Source organism: Chaetodon trifascialis, chromosome 13, assembly GCF_039877785.1.
Source record: "Chaetodon trifascialis isolate fChaTrf1 chromosome 13, fChaTrf1.hap1, whole genome shotgun sequence".
In the NCBI taxonomy this organism is placed as follows: domain Eukaryota; kingdom Metazoa; phylum Chordata; class Actinopteri; order Chaetodontiformes; family Chaetodontidae; genus Chaetodon; species Chaetodon trifascialis.
The window spans coordinates 13,053,407-13,076,412 of record NC_092068.1 but is presented as its reverse complement, the minus strand read 5'-3'; the positions used below and the strand labels follow the sequence as shown (position 1 = coordinate 13,076,412).

At 39.6% G+C, this 23,006-nt stretch overlaps 1 protein-coding gene across 1 annotated transcript in view; it reads right to left on the bottom strand.

The window, feature by feature from the left end:
• Positions 1 to 23,006, bottom strand: part of eys (eyes shut homolog) — a 142,898-nt gene that overhangs the window by 20,184 nt on the left and 99,708 nt on the right. Inside the window, exons 40-42 of the mRNA XM_070977284.1 lie at positions 16,425 to 16,575; positions 5,273 to 5,381; positions 778 to 1,001 (exon numbers count right to left, since the gene is read on the bottom strand). Coding sequence (XP_070833385.1) covers positions 778 to 1,001; positions 5,273 to 5,381; positions 16,425 to 16,575 — 484 coding nt within the window. The remainder of the gene's footprint in view (positions 1 to 777; positions 1,002 to 5,272; positions 5,382 to 16,424; positions 16,576 to 23,006) is intronic.

Here is a 23,006-nt window from a genome sequence, read left to right as displayed (position 1 = left end):
AGTAGCATGCAACTTTTACCAACTTGCATGTTGCACACTTTATCCCTAAAAAAATTTTAATTTTATATTCCAGATTCAGATCATCTTTAAACAAAATAGTTACATCATGTGTTGACAATCATCCATAGAGATGTCCCAATCCAATATTTCACCCTTTGATGCAATTTATAATCAATTTATGTTGACTGATGCTGAGTCCCAGTCCAATATTTCCCAGAGCACAGTTAGCCCAGAAGTAGGCCTAAATTGAAATTAGTCCAAAAGTAGATAAGATAAGCTTGACAGTTCTGCATTAAGAAATGGTTGGAGCTGGGAAGGGGAGCTGTTGCCAAAACTGTCATTTCATTCGCTGGCTGACTGGGTACGTGTGTGCTCAAAGCACCCATTGCACAGCCACAGCTCCATTCATGTTTTCAGAGATTGGGAAAACAATTTAAACTGGAATATGTATTCCTACAATAGAAACACTAGCTGTGACAGTCCTGCCTCACACTGAGTCACGTGGCCAAGAGGAGACGGCTGGACTAACATGGAGATGGAATGACTCTCCTACAAACACACTACATCTTTTTCATGACCTTGGTTGTTTATAGTACAAGCACATCCAGTAAACACTTCTTAAAATTTTGTTTGATTCATGCATGAGAAACACTAGTTCACCTAATTGCTGGAGTTATTACTGAAGGAAAATGCATTAAAAACTGGATTTTATATTCTTGGCTGTCGGGGTTAAAGGAAGCTTGGTGTTTTTCAGTAATGTAAAAGGTGACCTAGTACCTGACACAAGTTCCTCCGTTACGACAGGGAAGGTGTTGGCAGACAGGTGGGTCACAGTTCTTGATGTTTCTCCCTTTTGCCGCCTCGCCCACCAGGTAAATCTCCTCTGAGTTGACCTGAAGTTCCCTGATACAGCCAATGAATCTCCTCGCTCCCTTTGCGCTCCCATCATGCATCTCCCAGTGGGACGAAACATCCCCAAGAAATATGGGCCCAAACGTTCCCTGCAAAAATATAAAAAGAAAAAAAAAAAAAAATGGTGGAAAGCCATGATCAGTGTGATCGCTTAGTAAATCACACTAAATCAATATATGTCTCCCTTCAAGTACAAGATGTGCAGCCAAAAACAGGCTCTCAATATCAGTGTGTGTGTGTGTGTGTGTGCATGTATTAACATTATTATTACATAAGCAGGACCTTACTATAATTTAAGATCAACAAGAAAGATTAACATGATCAGCTACTGTTACTCTCCAGTTTAACATGACCCAGACAAGAAACTGGAGTTATAATCTTTGCTTTTTTCAGTCCTAATGACATCATATGATAATGCCCATCCTGATACAAAGCGAGAGACATACAATATCTGAAAAATACTGCAAGCTTTCTTTGATGTGCAAGGTAATTGGGTAGAATTAATGTAGATAAGTTCTGTGAACGTGCAGCTTATTGTACCATAACGGTCAATTTAACAAGTGAGGCATAATTGTGTCTGCTACTAAAGTAAAGCCGCATTAAAAAAATGTAGCACAAGACTGTCTCATATTAGCACTAAATTACATATATTTCATTCACAGCAGTGACCTCCGCTTTCTCAAATGAGTACTGAATCCTGCTTTCTATTTGAAAGGTTTACATAACACTTTCATACTCACTCCGTGCAATGATTCATTTATGAAAGACAAATCAACGCTTATCACAGCTTCATTACACATTCTTTCACATTACGTAACATGGTGACAGTGGATTTCAAAATAAAACTCCCCTGAGTCTATGTGGTTTTCTGTTTAATGTATGAATAGTGATATAATTTATAGTAGACAGAGTAAATCTCCTGCCCTCAGTAATTTCTATAATAATAAGATTACAAGTACAGACTGAACCACTATAATTTAAACACTTTCAAAACTTTGGTAGAAACAAACAGCGTGTAATGTGGATGTGGGTACATTCGAAAATCCTGTTGACTTGTCAAACATTTTCCATCCCTCCAGCAGAAATAACAAAACAATACAAATAAACTGTCTTTATTTTGACAGTTGCCAATTGCTCTGGAAGGTGGGTACTGACTGTACTCACTATCCTAGTTTATGCTTGTTCGCATGAAAACTTAATAAAGAATACAGAAAATCTCTTTTTTTAACGACACTTTGAACACAACAATTTACTCCCTGTCGTTTTGAAATAATAAGAATTTATATGGCTTTGTCTCTCAAGTGTAACAATTATCATGCTGCTTGAGGAAAGGTGTTGGACAGCTGCAGTGGAGGTGTTCAGTGCAGCGACGGCGAGGTGTTGGATCACATACGCAAGCATTTGGGATGTTGGCTTAATGCAAGCTTTAACTGACATAACTGCTGCATATTTGAAAGCCTGCGAAAAAGCAGAGATGACAGGGTTCACAGGAATGTGTGTTTAATGTCACCGCAAGGTTAAGAGCCTGAAAACCATCTTTAACAAAGCTGAAGATTCAAATAAAATAAGCGACTGTGGCTGGATACTTTTATTGTGAGCTAAATTGTATTTTATGTGATACGACCAGCTATGAGCCACTGGAGCTGAGTGATGAAGATGGGCTGATATGGAATGACTTTACGGTGTCCTCAAGTGTGTTTACCATGTTTATGAGAGGAGTTCATTTGATACAATATTCATGACTGATGTAAGTGGACTCAGAGTGAGTTCTTGAGTGCTGTTTGCGGATTCTTGAGTTCCATCTGAAGGTAATACCAGTAAATACAGCTTCCATTTCATTTTATTTCTACATAGTGTTCTTATGTACATGTGCTCCTGTTTAGATGAGCAACTTGAAAAATACAGCATCTCCAGGCAAAAACTGTTGGGCAGAAAATTGTTATAGAGCACAAAAAGCTTGCTTTATGAACACGGCCTCAGTTAAAAATGTAGCACTCAGACTTCCAAGGCAAGATATGATCAATATGTTCACAATATTGAAATAAGACATCTCTGCTGTATGTGGGCTTCCAGTCTAAACTGCCAAAGGAGACAGTAGCTTTGACTTGTTAAAGTGCATTCACAGTCCAGTGTTTCTATTACCACTCATAGTTTGACAAATACCACATTTATTTTGGTAATGTTTGTGAGAAGTGCTGCACTGACATCGTCTAAACTGCCTGATGAGCCTCAGCAGTCGAGACTGGAAGCTGCTTCATGATCTCTCTGAGGTCTGCAGCTCAGCCATGTGTGAGTGCTGGGTTGAACCCTTCTCAAGCTCCTCTGCGGGTTCACAATGTCAAGTCACATCAATTTTATTCATGTAGCCTAAAATCACAAATTTGCCTCAAAGGGTTTTACACATTGTATTTTAGAGGACACCCTTTTTCCTAAGACCCCCGACAACCACACACAACAGGCTAGAATGTGAACTGCACAAATTTGCCTGCTAGTAGCTTCTTTTATTTCTTTATTTCAACATGTGTGAGCTTTCTGCTTTTCCTACCGTAAATGATTTTAATTAATTAGCTCAAAGCCCAACTGTGGCATGCCAGCAAATATAAACCTTTGTCTAATTTGTGTATAAGTCTCGTTGTGTTTAATGTGACTGGTGTTAAGTGCTAACCCCCATTCATTCACTATATCTTTAAATCATGGTAGGCTACATTAGCCTTCTATAAACGCAGGCAAAGGATAACTGGCTACCAAAGTGCAATATAATTGTGGTAAAGATACTTGTGTAATGAATGTGTTATCAAGGAACAAGAGAATAAAAAGGAAACATCTTGGCATCTCAAATTAGAAGACCATAAATCACATTGAGGGAGGGGAGGCATGTTGAGCCTGTGGGAAGGTTGGAGTCCCTCTCTGCATCTTTGAAAATGCAAAAACAAAATCATTCATTAATAACAAATATAGATGTTGTTCATCAAATTAATGAACCAGAGTGAAAAGACCAGCCTGTGATTAACAAGTGAAACTAGCTTAGTGATACTTACATTCTTGCCCTTAAGGACATTATTTGCCAAGTGTGATCATCTCGCCAAATGATGTAACAGGTGTGCATGTTTTTAATGGGAGCTCCTGTTCCTCATTCATGAAGCAACTGCTGTTACTTAAAAACAGTGAGCAGGGCTAACTTTAAAAACATATGGCTAATCTGCTCATGATGCTGCTGTCATTAGTTCTATAGGTGATTAAAGGCAAACTATATAAATTGCAAACTCAGACAATTAACTGTATGTCTACTGGCAGCAGCTGGGTGCTTTTAGCTCATATAAACCGACAGATTCGCACTGTTTACAGTATCCTTTATCCTGATATAGCACTGATCTAGTGTCAGTACCAGCACCAAAACAAATTCTGTTTTCAACACTTTACTATGAGGAACAAAAGTTTTTCAATAAAAAAACATTTATTTTTCAGAATGTAAACTTTTTATCACTGAACAAATATCCAGTTTTAAATGTCTAAACAAAAGCACTTTAAAATAGGCAACCTGCTAAAAAATGAGCCTGAGGCTGCTTTGAGACTGACAAAAAAAGCAGACCAGTCACGCAGTGGGGCTGCCAAAGCAGAGGGCTCAAGACAAATAATGCAGTGCCGTCGTCCAGCAAAGAAGCTGAACCTGGTTCAGCTTGTGCTGAAATGCATCATCCAGGAAGGTGCTGTGCAAGTGCAGAAGATTACTTTGTAACACGAACGCCGTAGTAAATACTATTTACCTCTTGAGTGGCGTAATGAAATCTAAAATGATTGCAGCTGTGCTAACTTTCCAGAGCAGTAACATCCTCCCTCATAATATTAAAAACTATTGTGCAGTGTTTTGGCACCTGATTAGCCTTCAGACTCACAGATCTAAGACTCAAACTGCAGTTCCAATGCAACCCTGTTTTTTGATCTGAATGCCCACTTAATTCATACTGAAAAGCACAAAACACACTGCATTGAATAGGTTTAACCTCAAATGCACCTGATTCCAGAAAAGTTGGATAAGATTGTATTAAATAAGTGAATACAGTGACAAATATATTTCTTGGAGCAAGGAAAAATGCTAATCCAAAAACTATGATCGGTCTGCAAATAGCTTCAAAATTCATTGACATTCATGAACAGAGCAGTGAATAACGGGCCGTAACGGCTGTATTTCCCCTGATTGTTGATTGAAGTTATGCATGGCGACATGTATTTACTATTCTGATTAACATTTTAATATGTCTAAGGAGGAGATACAAAAGACATGAGTGTGGGTTAGAAATGCTCATTTAAGAAAATTGTTGTGGCACAAAGGGTTGATTTGACTGCAGGCAGGTCAGGTTACCTCTGACATGGGGTGAGACACGTATTCCTCGAGACGCTGAGCTGTGCCATTATCTGCAGCTATTTCAATCATACATGACCCTCCTTGTTTGCCAACAGGCAGATGGTATCTGTTGAGAGAGAACAGAGAGAGAGACCAGGTCAGTTAGAACGGCTGCGATATCTGATACAATAAATCCAGCAAAGCATGAAAACATTGTGGTGGAGTCAGACGGAGGAGTCACAGCAGTGAAGCTACTAATGTGACCATTGAGACTATAGTATAAACTGACAGTGTACGACTTCTTACACCTTATACACTATTTTCTGAGAGGCTTTACGCACTGATAGATTGGGTTGGAAGCAATGGTGCGTTTGTGTCTTACGCTACCACCCAAAACCCAGGAGAGACGAGAGAACAGCTTTCACAGCTGGATTTAAATAATAAGTCCAGAAATAGGGTTCTGCTCAGTGTTGTGGTGATTTTAGGTTGTTGTGCATCTCAGCAGATATGAAATTCCCATAATAAACACACTATAGATACCACTAAGATAGTCTAGACCAGCCAGAACCAATTGAACATACACGATCTAGTCTAATGCATGATATGTATTACTATTCCAATATACAAAAACAACAACAATGATAATTATAATAATAACAAACAAGCAAATCAGCCCGCAAAGCACTATCATGAGTGTAAGTGCTCATTATGTCATTCAGGATTAATTTATGATAAAAATGAGGGCACAAACTAGATATACATTATAAACCTAATGAGTAGGAAGACAATTTTATCATTTGACCCTCTGAGTCTCTCTGGGGAAATATACGATTGTACAAGTCATTAATGTTGCAGCCATAATGTTAAGTAGCTGGTCTACTTGTGTCATATTCCAGCTTTGGCAAAGTCAAGTGATTCCCTCTCTCTAATTCATCATTGGCTTCATACCGGTAATATACAATCGCAGCCTCTTTACAGGGCTGCACATTATGCAAAGGGTCCGTGCCGTGAAAACACGTTTCTGTTACAGGGTAATCTATATGATGTATGCTTTTTTTTTGTCATCCCATTGATTTACTCACCGTTTGCCTTTGAACATGTGATGCAAGTAACACATCTCTTATCTGCTAAATTTGATTCTGCTAAATTTATTTATTCATTCTTTGTGATCGCACCACTGTTGATGTGGAAAAACCCCCTCAAATGTCTGCTTTAATGGCCAGATGGAAACAATCAGGGCAATCGCCCTCCTGCTAATTTGAAACAGCCTTCCAGGACACCTCCCTGAGGCAATCACATGCATGCAACTTCAGATAGGACTAATTACAGGTATGTAAATCATGAGAGCTGTTTTATACACACACTGAAAAATTAAGGGATATTTAACTCTGCAAAAAACAAAATGCCACCTAATATCCAGAGCCATCACCATCCTCAAGGTGCCTGATGTGTGTCTGAGGCCATTCCCCCTTTCTCTTAAAACTAAATTGCTCTTTATTTTCAGGAACTTCAAGTCAACAGAACATGTGTTGCTGAGATATGAAACATCACAATATTGTTACAACACTTTTGCAGAGGATATGTGAGAAATATTTTGGTGCTTACTGTGGTAGCTTTTTATTTGGCCTGCTAATGCTGCAAAGGCTGTCCCTGTGAGACACGGAGAGCATGCTCACTAAGCAAACAGGATGATGCTACTTGATGAGCTCTCATGAGCACATTGAATGCTCCACCGGGCTAATTTACATTGGTCTTGCTCTAAGGCAAAAATGACTATTTATAAAGATGACTGTGACTACTTTACTTGGTCTAGTAGCTAGATAGCCTGGAATATGGCCCACAGCCCCACATCATCATCACCACCGCCGCACATGCAGACATACAAACAGAAAACCACAATGGATTACATTACACAAACAAACATATGAGTGAATCAGAGGAGAAAGAGGCTGGGGTTTGTCTCATGCAGAGATGAAGCACTATGTAATTTCTTATTGGGCTCCCTGTGCACCATTCATTGCTGGGTCTCATAGGACCAGCAGCAGCAAATTCCCAACTTGAGGTAAACAAATAATAACATATGAATATTTCATTTTCTTCAAACACACAAAACCACAATATAGCAGTGATCATTCCTATTACTCCATCATCATTCATGAATTTCTTCATCTGGCTAATGTGATAATCATAAGTGATTTGTCATCTCTAACAACCTCATTTAGATTGTGCCTCGTGTGCGACTAATTCAGTGCAACTGCAACTTTCCTGAGGATCACCACTGAAATATCACCTGCAATGTTCAGGCTACCTTTACAAGACGGTATTTGTTAAACCTGATGCTAAGGGGTTTGTCTTCACAATCCCACTTGAGCGTGCCTCCGTCACAGTCCCCTGCAGGAAATTAATAATGAGGGAGGATCATCATTAAAATATTACTATTGCATAAAACATCTGACAGTATTGGCAACAGATGGCAGTAAAACATCATGCACTGCACTGGTGCCCTTGCAACACTTTTCACTGGCTGACAGGCAAGATGTACTTCTTTTTTTTAAATGACTTATTTATCTAATCATATTTCAGATTGTTACAAAAAGCAAATGATAATGTGGAACACATTCATTGTAAATTCAGAATTTGCAAGTCATTTAGTGATTTAGAGTCAAGGGTCTATTAGTTCTGAAACAATGCTCAGTAGTGTTTCATACCTAACGTAAATGGGTCACACACATTACAGCCTATATAAGGAAGACAAGCACCACCTGTTACTTTGATTTTCTTTTTAGCACAACAGGCAAGAGAATTATATATTAGATGTGACTGAAGAGAGAGAAAATAAGCCCCCATATGTTTAATAATCATGTATTATTGTGCAAAATCATACTACACCACAGCACCTACTGCACAGGATGTCAGGAGGGCTGTTTGTTGGTTTTTCCTTAAGTGCAACAAGCCCTGCATCAGACCATAATCTACACCTACACTGACTGTAATGCCTGCTCTGGCTCTGGTGCAGTGACTTCCTCACACGCAGCACTGCAGCATTTGCTGCATAATTTGTGCTGTGACTGGCAAGCCTCAATTAATTTGGGTAGCCTGTGTTCTATCATTATATCTCCAGCAATACAATTAGACAGCACACAGCAAGCTTCTTGGCATTGTGGGGCTTCACAAAGGAAATTCCCAGTGAGCAGGCAGGGCTGCTGGTTGCTTCTTCAATGAATCTTTCATGGGTACTTGTCAATACAGTGCTGAGTGCAGTGTGATGGATAAACATACGCTACCTCAGATCTGGCATTGTGTTAGAGGATGTGGATTTAAAAACAACATGCTTAATATCAAGACCTCACTTTTAAGCGAGTTGCACATATGGCCATATGGTGTGGCACATCCCCAAAATAAACGTTGTTTCCCCATTACTCTTCCAGCGTTGCAAACCCAGTGGGGGAAGTGCCAAGGATGGGTTCTGTCCAATGTTAGTTCAGAGAAGTAATCAATGGCTGCTTACTAATTACTTTTCCAAACTGCAAAGGGATTACTTCACCCATTGCTCAGATAAACACTAATTACAGGAGCAATTATTTTACTTTTGAGTTACCTACAAAACACACACCCATGTGTACCAAAATGCGGAGGAGATCGATGGACACTAAATAGCCCTCTTAGTTCTTTATTAGCAGGTATGTTACTGAGCGAGCTGACAGAGGTGAACAGGTGTTTCTGACTCCGACAGAACTTGAACTCAGAACACTTTCTTTCAGTGTCTTACATTTCTGTGATGTCAATTCATCGAAGTCAGACTCTGCATTTGTTGTGAAATTTGCAACTATTTTGAAATTCTTTTCAGTGTTTCTTCTCACGGCACTCGCCCATTTTCTTCCTCTTACAGCAGCTGTTGCTAGGCAACATTTCACATGCGTATTTTTACCTCAAAACAATACTGAATGGTTAGTGAAGAGACTATTAAATACAAGTTTTAAAAGAGTCATGAAATAACTGTGAGAATTCGAGGGCAGCTAATGATGAATGCTTTTTCTGTTCGGGCTCCAACCATGTGGAGTAGTTTACCTCAGGACTCCATAATTCACTGCCCCCTACTCTATTGTTTGGCTTTTTATCAATTATTTTATCTGTTGCTTATCTGATCTGTAAGCTTATTTACTTTTAGCTGTTTTATTTCTGATTTTATTTGATGACTGTGATTTGATATGAGATTGTTCTCCTTCGTTCTTGTTTGTGAAGCACTTTGTGACGGTAGTTTTCAAAAGTGCAGTCTGAATCAAGTTATCATCATTATAACTGTTCTGTTTGAATTTCACATGTAATGCAAGTACAAGCATTTTCATCGGTTCAACAGCTTAATGTGCTTCATTATATTGGAGTGAAAAATCACAGTGACTGTGACACATTACTTATTTATAAAAGCATTGCCCACAACACAGTGGATTCTCTGTTATAGATGAGCAGTCCTGTATCGTGTTTGGACTTTTAAAGGAAGAACAAATTGCTTCAGTAGGTTTGAGACTTGAGGCAGGGAAGGCTGGATGATTCACAAATGTATAACCTTTCTGGTATGCCCTTTGTCACAGGCCAAAAAAAGTTCATGCCCCCACCCAAGCGTAACCCTCTGTGAGGTCACCCATTGGCTTGTGGACTTGAGTTTGGCATTACAGCCGTTACCATCTCGCTTTTTTGAGCCAGAAGTGGCCATATTTGAACATGAAGGTGGAGCTGGGGAGGACTGCTACGCCTCAATCCTGATTGGAACTCACTGAGAACTCGAGGACTTGACAATTACGAAGTAGCCACGCCGTAAAACAAACCCCTGTTTATCCTCTATTTTACTATAAATGGGACGATAACTTCTTAAAGGAACATCATGACCTTTGGAGACGACTTGAAAGTAGCGATTGAGACCATGAATTTGTTTGGAAATTGTTCACTGAGGTCATAAAAAGTAAGATGTAGGGTCATTTTTTCTCAAAAGCTTATGTCCAATCAGACCTCTTTTTGCAGCCAGTGGAGTGGCCCCCTGTTGGCCATCAGAAACAATACAGGTTTAAGGCACTTCCACATTGGCGATGAATAAAAATCCTACTTGAATTTTAGTGAAATAAAGGTCAGCATCAGTAGACTCTGGTTTGTTCATTTTCCCTACACAGATCACGTTCATTCAACTTTGTTTTCCTCCATATTTTTCCCCTGTTCATCCATGCCCCCCCACAGCAGTGGCTCTATGACTGCCCACTGTTTTCAGGAGACAGACTGCACTGCTGGCGCTGAAAGGCAGGACGGATAGGGAAATTTGTGATGGTGTTGTTGTGGAGCACTGAATTTCTACTTAAGCCGACAGTAATTGTGCATTATAAGGTATTTTACACACAAAGATGTGGGGAGGATTAAAAAGCGACACTCCTCCAATTTTACACATAAGGATCAGCTTACTTGTCACAGGGAGTTCTACCCAGTCTGTAAAAACATTTGTACAACGTCTTCTGTGGCTCTGGAGGAGCTTTTGAAAGTCTGAGAAAATAGCGGTAATGATGTAAATGGGGTTATCTAGGATTGGGCTACAGACTTCAAATTCTCAACAGAAGGCCAGGGCTACAAACTTCTTAGCTCCTGTGTCATCAATCATCCATTAGTCATAGGTTTGCTGGATTGATAGCTTGCTCACCCTGTCCACGTCCATGTGTCCTTGAGCAATTGACACTGAAAGCAAAGTGCTCATGACTTGCTGTATGTATGTGCTGTATTAATGTTATTTTGAATCAAATTCACAGAGATCATTTCGGTCCTCTACTTTCCATGATCAAGCATTATATTGACATTCAATAGCATCCAACTAAGGAGTTCAGAAAACCATGAAAAAACTGCAGACAAAATGGGCACATATTGACGTACGGCTCCCAGTGACACAAAATATCCAGTGTATTTTAAACAGAAATCACACGAACGTCAATACAGACATCGGCACGAACATCAAAACCCATGAGATGCTCGACCCAAAATCCTCTTAAAAAAGCATATTCCCAGTAAGTCAGAATCATACTTGAGACACTATTCCCATTCCTTTGACTGGAGAGAAAAAAGTAAAAGTGGCATAAATTTGAATAATATCTGCCAGGGCCTCTGAGTTCACCTGTGACAAGGAAAGAAATGTGATGCTGCAGAAATGCTATGTGTCATCCTTGTTAATCTTTGACTGTGTGTGAATGAAACTGACTCCAAACAGTGAATGCTAAGCACGACGGGATTCAACCAATAATGCTCACACCCTCACGAATGACCAGGAGAGCATTCGGAGTCTGCCCCTCTCAAACTTTAATCTAAGCAGCATTTCCTCAAACATCCCCAAAGGAAAACTTTACAACATCAAAAAACCAAAGCCAACAACAAACGTGTCCTCCTCAAATGAAAAATGACAGAGCCTCCATGCCTGCTTACTCCCCTTTGTGAAATTATAAAGCAGCACAGGGCATTTCAGAAGTGGCCTTTTGTCTTGCCAACTTTACAGCCTGTATGGGATTGGAGTACTACAAATGGGTTGTAGATTTAATTGTAAAAAATTCAATATTTACAGAAACAGAAAACATACTTAAGAGTTGCTGTGATATAGTAATATTCTGATATATCTACTATCAGTCTGTCTGTCCATTACGCATTCTTTCAGTGAAAAACACAATGCACTGTAACACCATTACACGCTATTGATGCAGTGCATGAATAAAATTAAGTTATAATATTCCAAGTTCCTCAAACCAAACCTGCTGTTTCTACACAGACTGCAGTTTTAGACAGAGTGCAAATAAATCAAATTCAAGCTGTTCTCTGCTCATTTTAAAGAACGGTGTACCCACTATGTTTCATGTGTATGACAGCCTGTTTGGATAGTCTCGATCGTTTTCCTGCAGTCTTGCTCTACAAAAGCTGCTCTACAAAAGGAAAATGTGATTCATTCAATTACGTTTACTGTAAGAACAGGCTGCTAAATTCTTGATTAAATATTCACACTGTCTTTCATCCCTTTGTTGGGGATGATTAGTGAGATCAAGTGGTGTAAGACTGCTGAACAGTCCTCTGTGGCTCCAAGAGGACTGCAAATAGGGCTGGGCCAAGAAAAACTGAGATTCCCTCACAGCGTTTCATGAGTTTTGGAATACATATATGTTCTAATTTATTGACATACATTACCCACAGTGGTGTGCCATATCATAGATTTCATAATGACATAATGATGTCATGCCGTTATCCGCAGCAACGATGAGCATAGCTGAAAACAAAAGTAGTGTTATTGCTACCGGTGGAGGAGTTCCAAAAAGGGGAGCAACCACAGCAGTGTGGAAGTGTTTTGCTTACAAAAGTTCAGATGTACAACTAGGTATGTTAATATGTAAGAAGTGCAAGAAGACTGTAACAACAAAAGTCAATACAACACAGCGGTTAAGTACAAAGGGAGCCCTGAGGAGAGCTTGACAGCTATTGTGAGTTTTAAACCTAAAACATTTTTCACTATTTTGTTATATCGTCAAGAATATTGTTATGATTGCATTGTTTTAAGGACATATTGCCTCTTATTACCTTAATGGTGCTAATACTGGAGTGTGAACAATGTGGCGCTAAAACATTTCAGCCTCAGCAACAGCTGTGTAGATCACCCACTAGAGGGCTTTTAATGTCATTTAAATAAACCCCCCACATTGTTTAATGTGTTGTTTTGTGCTCATCATCGTAACCACTTGTGGCAACAATTATGTCATTATCAAAACTGCAGCACATAAATGCCCAGCATGGATAAACATCAAGACAATGAAGTGCTATTTTTTTGCATTGTATGCTGTCACATGCTCAATGGAGATGTCACATCACTTCTTTACGTCGACAATGCTGCATCAGTGCAAAAGCCGTCTACGTATGTGTGTTACATGGGCAAGTCAATGTGGTGGAACTGCGTACATATGAAAACAAAAGGCAAATGTTTCTTCTTCCGATGTTCTGTGTCATCAGAGCACTGTTTGAGATGACAATAAGGCTGGTGGGCTGAAAATAAGAGAGTGTGAGTGGTGGAAGACAGAAAAGAAATATCTAAAAAAGAGGGAGATGAGTCTGTGTTACAGCGACATCAGACAGTCTGTATTTTCCCTGTTTGGAACTTGGATTATTTACAGTTAAATACAATCACTGGCCTGAACTACATAGATGCTGACAGCAAGTCAAAGCAGCTGCATTCAGTGTTGCCAACTATCATCCAAGGAAAGTACGCATTCACTGCTTAAACATGACTAGATGATGTCATGCGCTCATTTGCATATGAATACAATTGCTGAACCGACAAAGCATAAATAGAGGCAGAGCTCAGCAGCAGGGCCTCTCTCATTTCACCCACTGGCTCACTCTGCCCCACGGTGCCTGAGCTGTAAGCTTGTGTGTGCACAACGGAGACAGAAGATCAGCTGTGCATGAGGAAGCATTGTGATCACACCTACAGTATTTGGATGAGACAAGCAAGTAGTGCAAATGCATGGATCAGGTTCAACATTTGGTACCAAATCTGTTGCCAAATGCTCAGGAGTCAACTGTTTTTCCCTGATAATCCAAGAGAGCAGCCACATTTGCTGCTTATGGCTTTTAAGGACTAATTGAACCTGGGGAGGTCTCTAAAATAAATAGCTAAATCTAGTGACAAGTGTTGGAAGTTGGCGGAAACAATTGCTTTTGATTATTATGTAAATATTGTGTAACTAAGATACTACCATGTGACTCCAGTTGAGTTACTGCAATGTGTTACTGAGGCTCAACAAGCACTTACATACTGGGTTATTTCTTTTTATGTTTTGTATTACATTATGAGGATTTTTTTGTGTCATGCATTAAATCTAGAGGTTTAGTTGTGTTTCTTAGCTGCTCATATTTTCTTATGCATCTTGTCCTGTTTAAAAAGGGTTAAATCTGAGCTTTGTCATGGGATTCAGGCTTTTTGAAACAGAACAGTATATGGATATAATAGTACTGCTAAATGTAATTTAAAGTCACTTGAATGCTGTGGTGAAGTGTGCAGCTTAAATGTTAATAATCTGGACAGATATGGAGTGTCATGGATCCATGGTGCTTTGAACTTTTCTTATGTGAAGTATGTGCAGTGCAGCCCGTATTAGATCATAACAATTTCTGAAGTATAAGAAAATTACAGGCCATTCAGAAAGTGTAAGGTTTGTCTACTGTATGTAGTCAAGATTACAGGGTCTCAGGCACTTAAAGGAAAACTCTCCACAGCCATTTGCCAAACTGGCCAATTTTCTCAGCAGATTGAATATCAAAGGTTAATGATCCTAAATCTCTACGTGAACTATCCGAAAGTGATCTACAAGATGCCGGGGATGGTCACAGATATTTTGTCCATTTTTCACAGCATTGAGCAAGTTGCTTTCAAAATGTAATATATAAGACATTCATGTTTATTTTCATTTAAAAGTAATAAGTTACTTCACAGTATCACTGTCTGTGTGGAGTAATGCATTACTGATTACAATACTTTTGCACTGGGGCTATGACTAGTGTTATATTTGGCTCTACTGTATATGATGCTTCGTAATAATAAGGCTATAGCCAGGATGGCCTCAGCATGACCTCGTCTCTATGGCAACATCAGCTTACCTTATGACTGTTTTTGACAGGAATTTTGCTGACAAACCTCATCAGATCAGTTTTTTCTACATGCTCACCTCATACAACAGATATGCTCTCATTTCAATCTGTGCAGCTGTCTGCACCGGCTCAGTGCAGGCTCGAGTTTCAGCGGTGTCTCATGGGCGTAACATGACCTGAAGCATTTTTTTATTTATTTTTGACAATATGTGCTGAAATGCAAAGTTGATGCCCAACAACACTACACTGAATAAATATTTATCTACATTTTGGAATCGAGGCGCAGCGGAGTGTGCTGCACTCTAGACAGACAGTCACACATGCACATGCACACACGCACGAGCACACATACTTGTGATTTCATCATTGTTGGACACATTACATTGACTTACATTCATTTCCTGGAGGCTGACCCGAACTAAAACCATAACCACTACCAACCTAACCCTAACCTTAACACCAGTCTACATCCTAAAATGCAATGGTGTACACTATATAATACTTGTGTTTTGTATCTAATTACAGAGGCTTTGAGGGGTTTGTTCCTTGTATTGGACATCATAAAAGGGTTGACATTGCTTAGAGCTGCTGAATATTTAATTGGTAACGCATTACTTGACACGGCAATATAATGTTATTGAAGTCTGATTATCATTGCGGTGAATAACATAGCTACCACCACAACGAAATACCTCGCTAGAATTATGTTAGTTTTGTGCCATTGGGTGTAACACAACAGTGTGTTGGTCAAAAACAATAAAACCAAAATAAGTTTCAGAAAAAATTGATATGTGATTACAATTTCTGTACATAACTCTCTGAAGGAGACAGCTGACTGTAAGTGCTCACCCAGCAGGCAGTTTTCTTTGTTTATGTGACTTTGACATTTTGACACGTCGGGGACTGCACTGTTGCTGAGGAGTGCTGAGATCCAGGGCATTAGGGTTGGGATTTGTCTGATGTAGTGAGCTTTCATTGCAATTCTGTATTACTGTAGACTCACTTCTCTGATCAGCACTGATCTGTACAGCTACTGGACAGACAAGCTTTCACAGGACTTTATCAAAGAGACCATGACAGGAAATCAGAGTGGGGAGCACTGAGCACTGCTCATGGTTTTTAAGTCTCTAAATAAGTACATGTGCACATTTACAAAAAATACATTGTGTTTATTGATTTTGTTTGTTGATTTTCTTTTTCTTTTAGAGGGGGGGCGCTATTTGATTGTGTGATGCAGAGATCAATCATCTGGAAAGGTGAAAATTTTAAATCTTTGCTAAATCGCTGATATCGTCTGCTCTTGGTTGCTTCTTGATAGTGACAAACATTTTATGCAGACCTGGCACTTCTGCACCTCTTACACAAAGACATGCTGACTTATGAAAGCAAGTCTAACTGTCATGTCTGATAACACACATATCATGTTCAATACTGATTACATAATGTGTTACTGAAAAACAGAGATAATGATTTTGGCAATAGAATATCAATGAACAGTGAGGAATGTATGAGAGATAAATCATACCGGACTGTGATTGGCATCCATCTGTTATTATTGATGTTCTGGCCAGCATCTGCACTCAGAACCTGGCTGCCACCACACCCAAGGTTAGCAACAGGACTTCCATCTTGAAGGAACACATGAAGAAACTGATCTCCAAAGTTCTGCTCCTGAGCTGTAATAGTAAGAAAATATGGTTAGTGAAGAGTCTGTTTTTCTGTATTACCAAATTCAATAAATTATGTAAGCTACAATATATCTGACACAATTTCAGGCTTAACTCTCAGCATACTGAATACAGAAAATTAGTGTGAAATAAAACAAATGATGGGGGCACGGTCAGAAGCAGAAAACAGTTTGTTATGAACATAGTGGTGTGGTAAGTGGATGGACAGATAGGACCTTTTGCTTTTGACTTTAACTTATGTAAACATATAATATATATAATGGTGTTATATTGTACATGCTAACATAAGAAAGCAGGACTCAGAGGAACATAGAACAACAAGAAGCCTTGCTAGTTAAACCTGATAAATGTCAGCATGTTGACGACAAGGCCATACTTGTGATCAATACCTGGCATCTAAAAACCCAAGGGAGGATTTCCTGCCTGCCAACAAATGCCACTGCACAGCCAAAGGGTATGCCTTTGTTTAGACAGGGGCTTTCAAGAACCTAGTTCAAATTGTTGTGTTCTCCACATAACATGCCAATAAAAACACTGTGAACAAGCAGTGCAGTTGAACACTGTAATTCATTACAATGAACTTCCCCAGACCTAATAAACTCTAAATGCTCCAAGGCTTAAAGAACAGGCTCTCTCAGCATGCAGTACTACTCAATTTTTTTCTTCAAGTATTCAGCTTGGATTGACCAAGTGGCACACGAGTCAGTCACTCTTAGCCAAGTGATAAGTAAGAAGATAACAGAAAAAGACAACAGTCAGAGAGCAATCTACCCAAAGGGCTTGAAGGGCTCATCTGAAAAGTTCTGGAGAACCACCATTCTTACTGAGGGACAAATAAACTTTTCACTGGATACCTCCACCTGCAAGGGCTTGTAAGAAATGATTGAGGAAAGAGGGGACAGAGGACTGATTAAAGATCAATCCCTACAGAAATCCCTTGGACAAGAAGTTTCAGAGTCTGTTCTAGTAGAACCTGCAAGAAAGTAACCACATGGCTCCTCTACCGTCACACCACCTGTGACACTGGACCTCAGTGTCAGTCAGTCCTTGACGCACCAGCATGCTCCTCTCAGGTTCTCAGCTATGAAAGCTATCTCCATTTGGGCATCAAACATAAAGCACTGCCCACTTGAACAATGGTTCACAGCAGAATGTACCAGGACTGCAGCAATATGAGCTGAATCATCATGCTGTCTGGCGCTACTATGATAACTATCAGCCGTGTGAGACTCCCCAGTACAGGAAACGTTTCTATGTTTATACAAATATCTCCAAGTGTGGACTGTCATGGGTTAGCACAAGGAGATGGGATTTCTACCTCAAGAGGGAATGATTCATTTTTGTTGACCTGTTCCAGTAGGGTTATGTGTTTAATTCTGATCTGCTGATCTTGTCATTACAGTTTTAATGGAGGTGAAAGACAACAGGCTAAATAAGCAAGAGCTTATCCTCTGCACAGATGTTCCTTTCCCCTTGGATTACTGTTAGGTCTGTTCCCACCTGGTTACAAGGAGAATGACCACCAGATGCAGCTTCAAGTGCTACTTGGGCTTCCATGAAAACAATGGTAGGTGCTTGAATTTTTGTTTATGAATATTAACAGGAGAGTCACAAGATGAGAGAAATGATGGCAAAAAACCCTGCATCTTATGTCCACTTTGTCTAATCTATGACTGGGCATTCTCTGCAAAAACAGCTTCCCCCTTTTTAAAAATCAGTGCAGTCGGTCTTGCTTTCCTCCATGCTCCAAATCAGCCTGCTGATGAGGGTAAGAAACGATTTCTGTTTCTGTTTACTGCTAATATAGGTTGTGAGACAGGATGTCATCATTAGATATGCCACTTCCCAGACTCCAGTACATTATATCACAATGGGAGTTGTGCTGGGCTTGCAGAGTCTCTTGCAAGTGAGACAGTGTGGTGGGGGAGTGACAGACAGCGGCAGCATTAATCCTCCCACACGGGTCTTCAGGAAGGAGGTGGAGAGGGAGTGCATGCCATTCCTGCACTGCTGAAGACATGAGCAGAGGGCAGGTAACATAAGAATGCAGCTCTGTGAAGTAGACAGAGATAGAGAGACCCTGCCACTCTTTCGCCACTGGCAGGGAAGACATGTTTGCAGGGCAGTAGACAGAACATGAATACTTCCCTGTTAGAAAGACCTAAAATGTTTCTATGTTTTCAACAAGGCACAATTCAGCTGAATTAGAGAGACTGTCAGGGAACCGAAAATCCAGAGGGAGCTACTGAGTAGGAGCAACACAAGCAGGGCTGACCCCTTGGATTTCACAATGACAATGATAATTGAGCCTGGACTCTGAAGAGAGGGGCAGGCTGGTGTAGACATAGACAGAAGTGTGTGGGCTGCAGAGACAGATGTGTCTGCCATCTCTCGTGAGGTAATGGCACTGGGTGGAGGCTTGGACACCAGAGGAAAATTAAACAAAAGCTGAGATTGTTGGTTCAAGGCTGCATGGCAACTGATATGAAAGCACTGAAAAATTCCTCCAGGGTGTGAAGGGCAACCAGGAAATCCCCATCTCTTTGTCAGAGAGAGGCTCTGCTTAGCTTAATATACTGCAGTCTGATAATGCATTTTCTAAGAAGACTTGGAGGTCTTCCCTGTCATAAGACTCAACAGGGATGCACTTAACGGTGCTATATTACTAACTGCTGTTGCCAAATGGACCACAGGAGGAATATCTTGTTAAGACAATCCACCGTTTCCTCATCCTTGTTATGTGGAAGACTCTTATTCCCTGACAAAAGAGCAGCATTAGGGACAAAGAAGGCAGCCACAGCCTTGTTTTTTATTCTTATTTGCTTGCAGCATTTAGCAAATTTCCATCCTACTTGAAGAGACTGATTTAGTCATTTTCTCTTTCTAAAGGTGGACTTTGTATGTGAAGTTCCCCAGGGATCAATTCTGGGTCCCCTGCTGTTCAGTTACACCATGCTGCCAGCAGGCCATATCCTCCACAGACATATTTGTTAATATAGCTATTACAGCTGTTTTAACAAGAAAGACATATTTTTATCACATGTCACCAGCCATAAGATCCATGCATTCTCTTCCTTTACATTTTAGAAATTAGTACGAAATGTAACCTCTTGTCTACAAAAGCCTGCACGGCTCCACAGTACATCGCTGACATGCGTGCCATTATAAAACCATCCAGGCTCTCCAGTTATCTGGTAGAGGCCCCAGAGTTTTCCCAAGGGTTAAACCAAAAGTTGACAAAGCTACTTTTAAATTCCATGCTTCTCGCTGCTCAAATGGTTCAAAATCATCCGAAAACAAACAAACAAAAACCCAAAACAAAACAAACAAAAAAAGCTATGCATCGATTAGCCTTGTTTTTGTTATTATTGTTTCAATTTACAGTTATTGCTTTTAATTATATTTGTTAGCATACTACGTCTTTGAGTGTGTATATTTCTAATGTTTTGTCTAATATCTGTCCTCTAAAGCCAATTTCACTTCCCTTGGAATAAAATGTACATCTGCATGATCTAATACAATCATGCAGGTGGTCTTGTACTGGAGTACATTATACTGAGAGCACAGCACATCAGTTATCAAACACAATATAATTGAATCAATACCTCTATGACAGTCTTAAAAGCGGACAACAAAACCTGAATATTTTAGGCATCATTAATGTAGACTGTATAGTAGAACCCTTGTATTGGAATACATCACACTGTAAAGGTGTATCTAATAAAGTGGATCCTGAGAGTATAAATCAAGTTCGCTCGTTTGTTTGAATGTCCTGATGCACTCTTTGCAGCAATCTGTGTCAGCAGAAGGGCAGAGCTCAAGAAAGTGTACAATTTAGTTCATTCATTTACTCCGACAATAAAGTTGCAACTGATGAGTAAGACCAGAGGCCTTTTTTTGCACATATTTGTGATTTGATATTTCAGTATTTGCCTTGTTGGAAACAGATGTATTTACTTCTCTGCATTCATCTACTTCTTTGCACGGTTTGACAAGGTAAACAGTCATTTGTCATATTTTAACCTTATATTTGGCTGGTAAATGTGTATGGGCTTTGTGATGATGAGAGGGGGGGCTACTGAAAATCTCTCATGTTCTTTTCTTGCGAGCAAACCTTCAGTCTGTGGCATGAAATGAGGCTATTTAATGTTTTCTGCTTATTCACAGACAGAAGGCTTCATATCCCAACCTTGACTTCCCTGTCTCAAACAATTATTTTTGACACAATCATTGTCTGTTTACGGTGCTGTTTAAAGAGGTCTTTTTTCTTCTCTCTTTGAAAAAAAAAACACCTTTCAGACAATGGAAACATGCATCAAACACTGTGTTATACTGCATAAATGTGACTGTCAGAGACTGTTTTTAGCAGCAGTAAGAGGAGGCTGAGAGAAGGTACAACTAGGAATGTGACTTGAGGTAGCAAACAAGCAAAGAGGCAGTATTTAATTTTTAATTTTCATTTGATGCTTACTTTCATCAGTGACATTCTAGCAAAGGTCTGCCCAAGCTGGTTGAGATGCTGACAAATTATGTGACACCGAATAGTGGGAGAGACTGAAAGGTGCAAGTCTGAGGTTTTTCTTTTTGATGCTGTGAACCCACAATGGCGAATAAATCCTGTAAATTCTTCAATTGTTGGATGGAAGTTCACAAGAAAAAAGCCAGTGTTTGGTACTTTATTGTAGCTTTCTGAAATACATTTTCTGTATATCTAGTATTCAAAAATATCTTTAAAAATGTTTGTGTGGACAAGTAAAAACATAATTATGCTTAGCATATAATCACTGCTATCACTGCCAAGCTACAGATTCAGTGGAGACTGCCTAGAGTTAATGAATGTGGCAGCAAAGACAACAAAAATCACACAGACGCAACTTCTTTCTGCAACAATGAGCCTTTGTCTCCTTTTCAAACTGGTTGTTTCCGCTTAAGCTATAACTCATTTGCTGACAAATATTATTTACTATAGAAGTCAATGTTGCCCCATCTTTTATTTTTCTATTTTTCTTCTGTAAGGTTATTGTTCCCTGTTGTCCCCATGGCCCTGTTACTCTGCACCGAGCCTAACAGAGCGTTCGTCCTTTTGTCAGTGCCTGTCACCTGTTCTCTCTCTCGCTCTCTCTTTATCTCTCTCTCTCTCCCCCTCACCCCACCTACTCCTATTTCTCTTCTCAAGCTGACAATTGAAGTCCAGGGGGAGACTCACATGTTTGCTTCAGGGAGAGGTGTATAAAGGGGAGCGGAGAATAAGGAGCAGGTCTGGCTAAGAGATTCACAGCATCTCAATGCATGTCTTTTGGTTGTCTTCTGATTAACTTTGTCTGTTTGATCTCTGGAGTCTTTTCAGTTCCTATCCTGTGATATGAAAAAGATGGTGCGCTGTAAGCCAGGAAGCATTACTAGATAAAAGGCACTGTGCCCTCTATATATGCTTTCTGAACATTCATCTCTCTTCATGACAAGGCCCACATTCTGTTTTCTGGCTTTCAGATGCTGCAGCAGTGGAATATTGTAAATATGATTTGGACTGAAGAAAGGAGTGTGGGTACTGATTTGATTGAAGTGACCATCTTAAAATCATAAATATGAAACTTTCACATTTCTTCAGATGTATTCTTGAGATTGGTGAAAGCTCTTCTGAGGTGACGATGGCATCATGTTGTCATTATTTTTCAAACTAATCTATAGAGGAAATCAGTGAAGACTCACACAAGCAGTGACTTGTGATCAGCGCAGCCAGATAAGTGGTGGCTGTGGATACAAGAGGCAGCTAATATGACAGATAGGAGGTGGATGATTCTAACTGACTTGACACATATCACACCTAAATAGCTAACTTCATGCATTTTCCAATGTGGTCTTCCTCTAGCTAGTGCCACTGAGGTGTTCTTCATCTGTTCATATTTTAATCTCCGGTAATAAACTGTACCAGTGTTTTTATTTCTCTTTAATCCAAATGAATTCATGTATTAAATATCACAGCTGTAGAATATATTGATCATGTCCATGTCTTTATTATTACTGATCTGAAATGCAAAAAACATTTTCTGTTGTTGTTCTGCTCCTGTTCATGTCCACTGCACACAAAGGGACATGAAAATAAGTAATCAGAAAGGAATGACTTGCATTGTTTGAGCACCATCTCTTTGGTGTATGTCTAAGTTTATGAGTATTTCATATAAAATGTATGGCTTTTGGCATTTGCATTGAAAAGTATCTTGAGGAAAAACATGACTGAAAAATACACCTCAGGTCTGTACAGCTGTATTCTTTTTGTTCGTGTAATGTGCTGTTTTTCCAAAAACATCCCAAAACAAGCATTAAGCTTGTGTGCTTGCATAAAGCATACTAAAAGCTTTGCTTTGCAATTATTCTGCCACTCTGTTCTCAAACCTGTCATTTCACAGTTTCAAGTATTT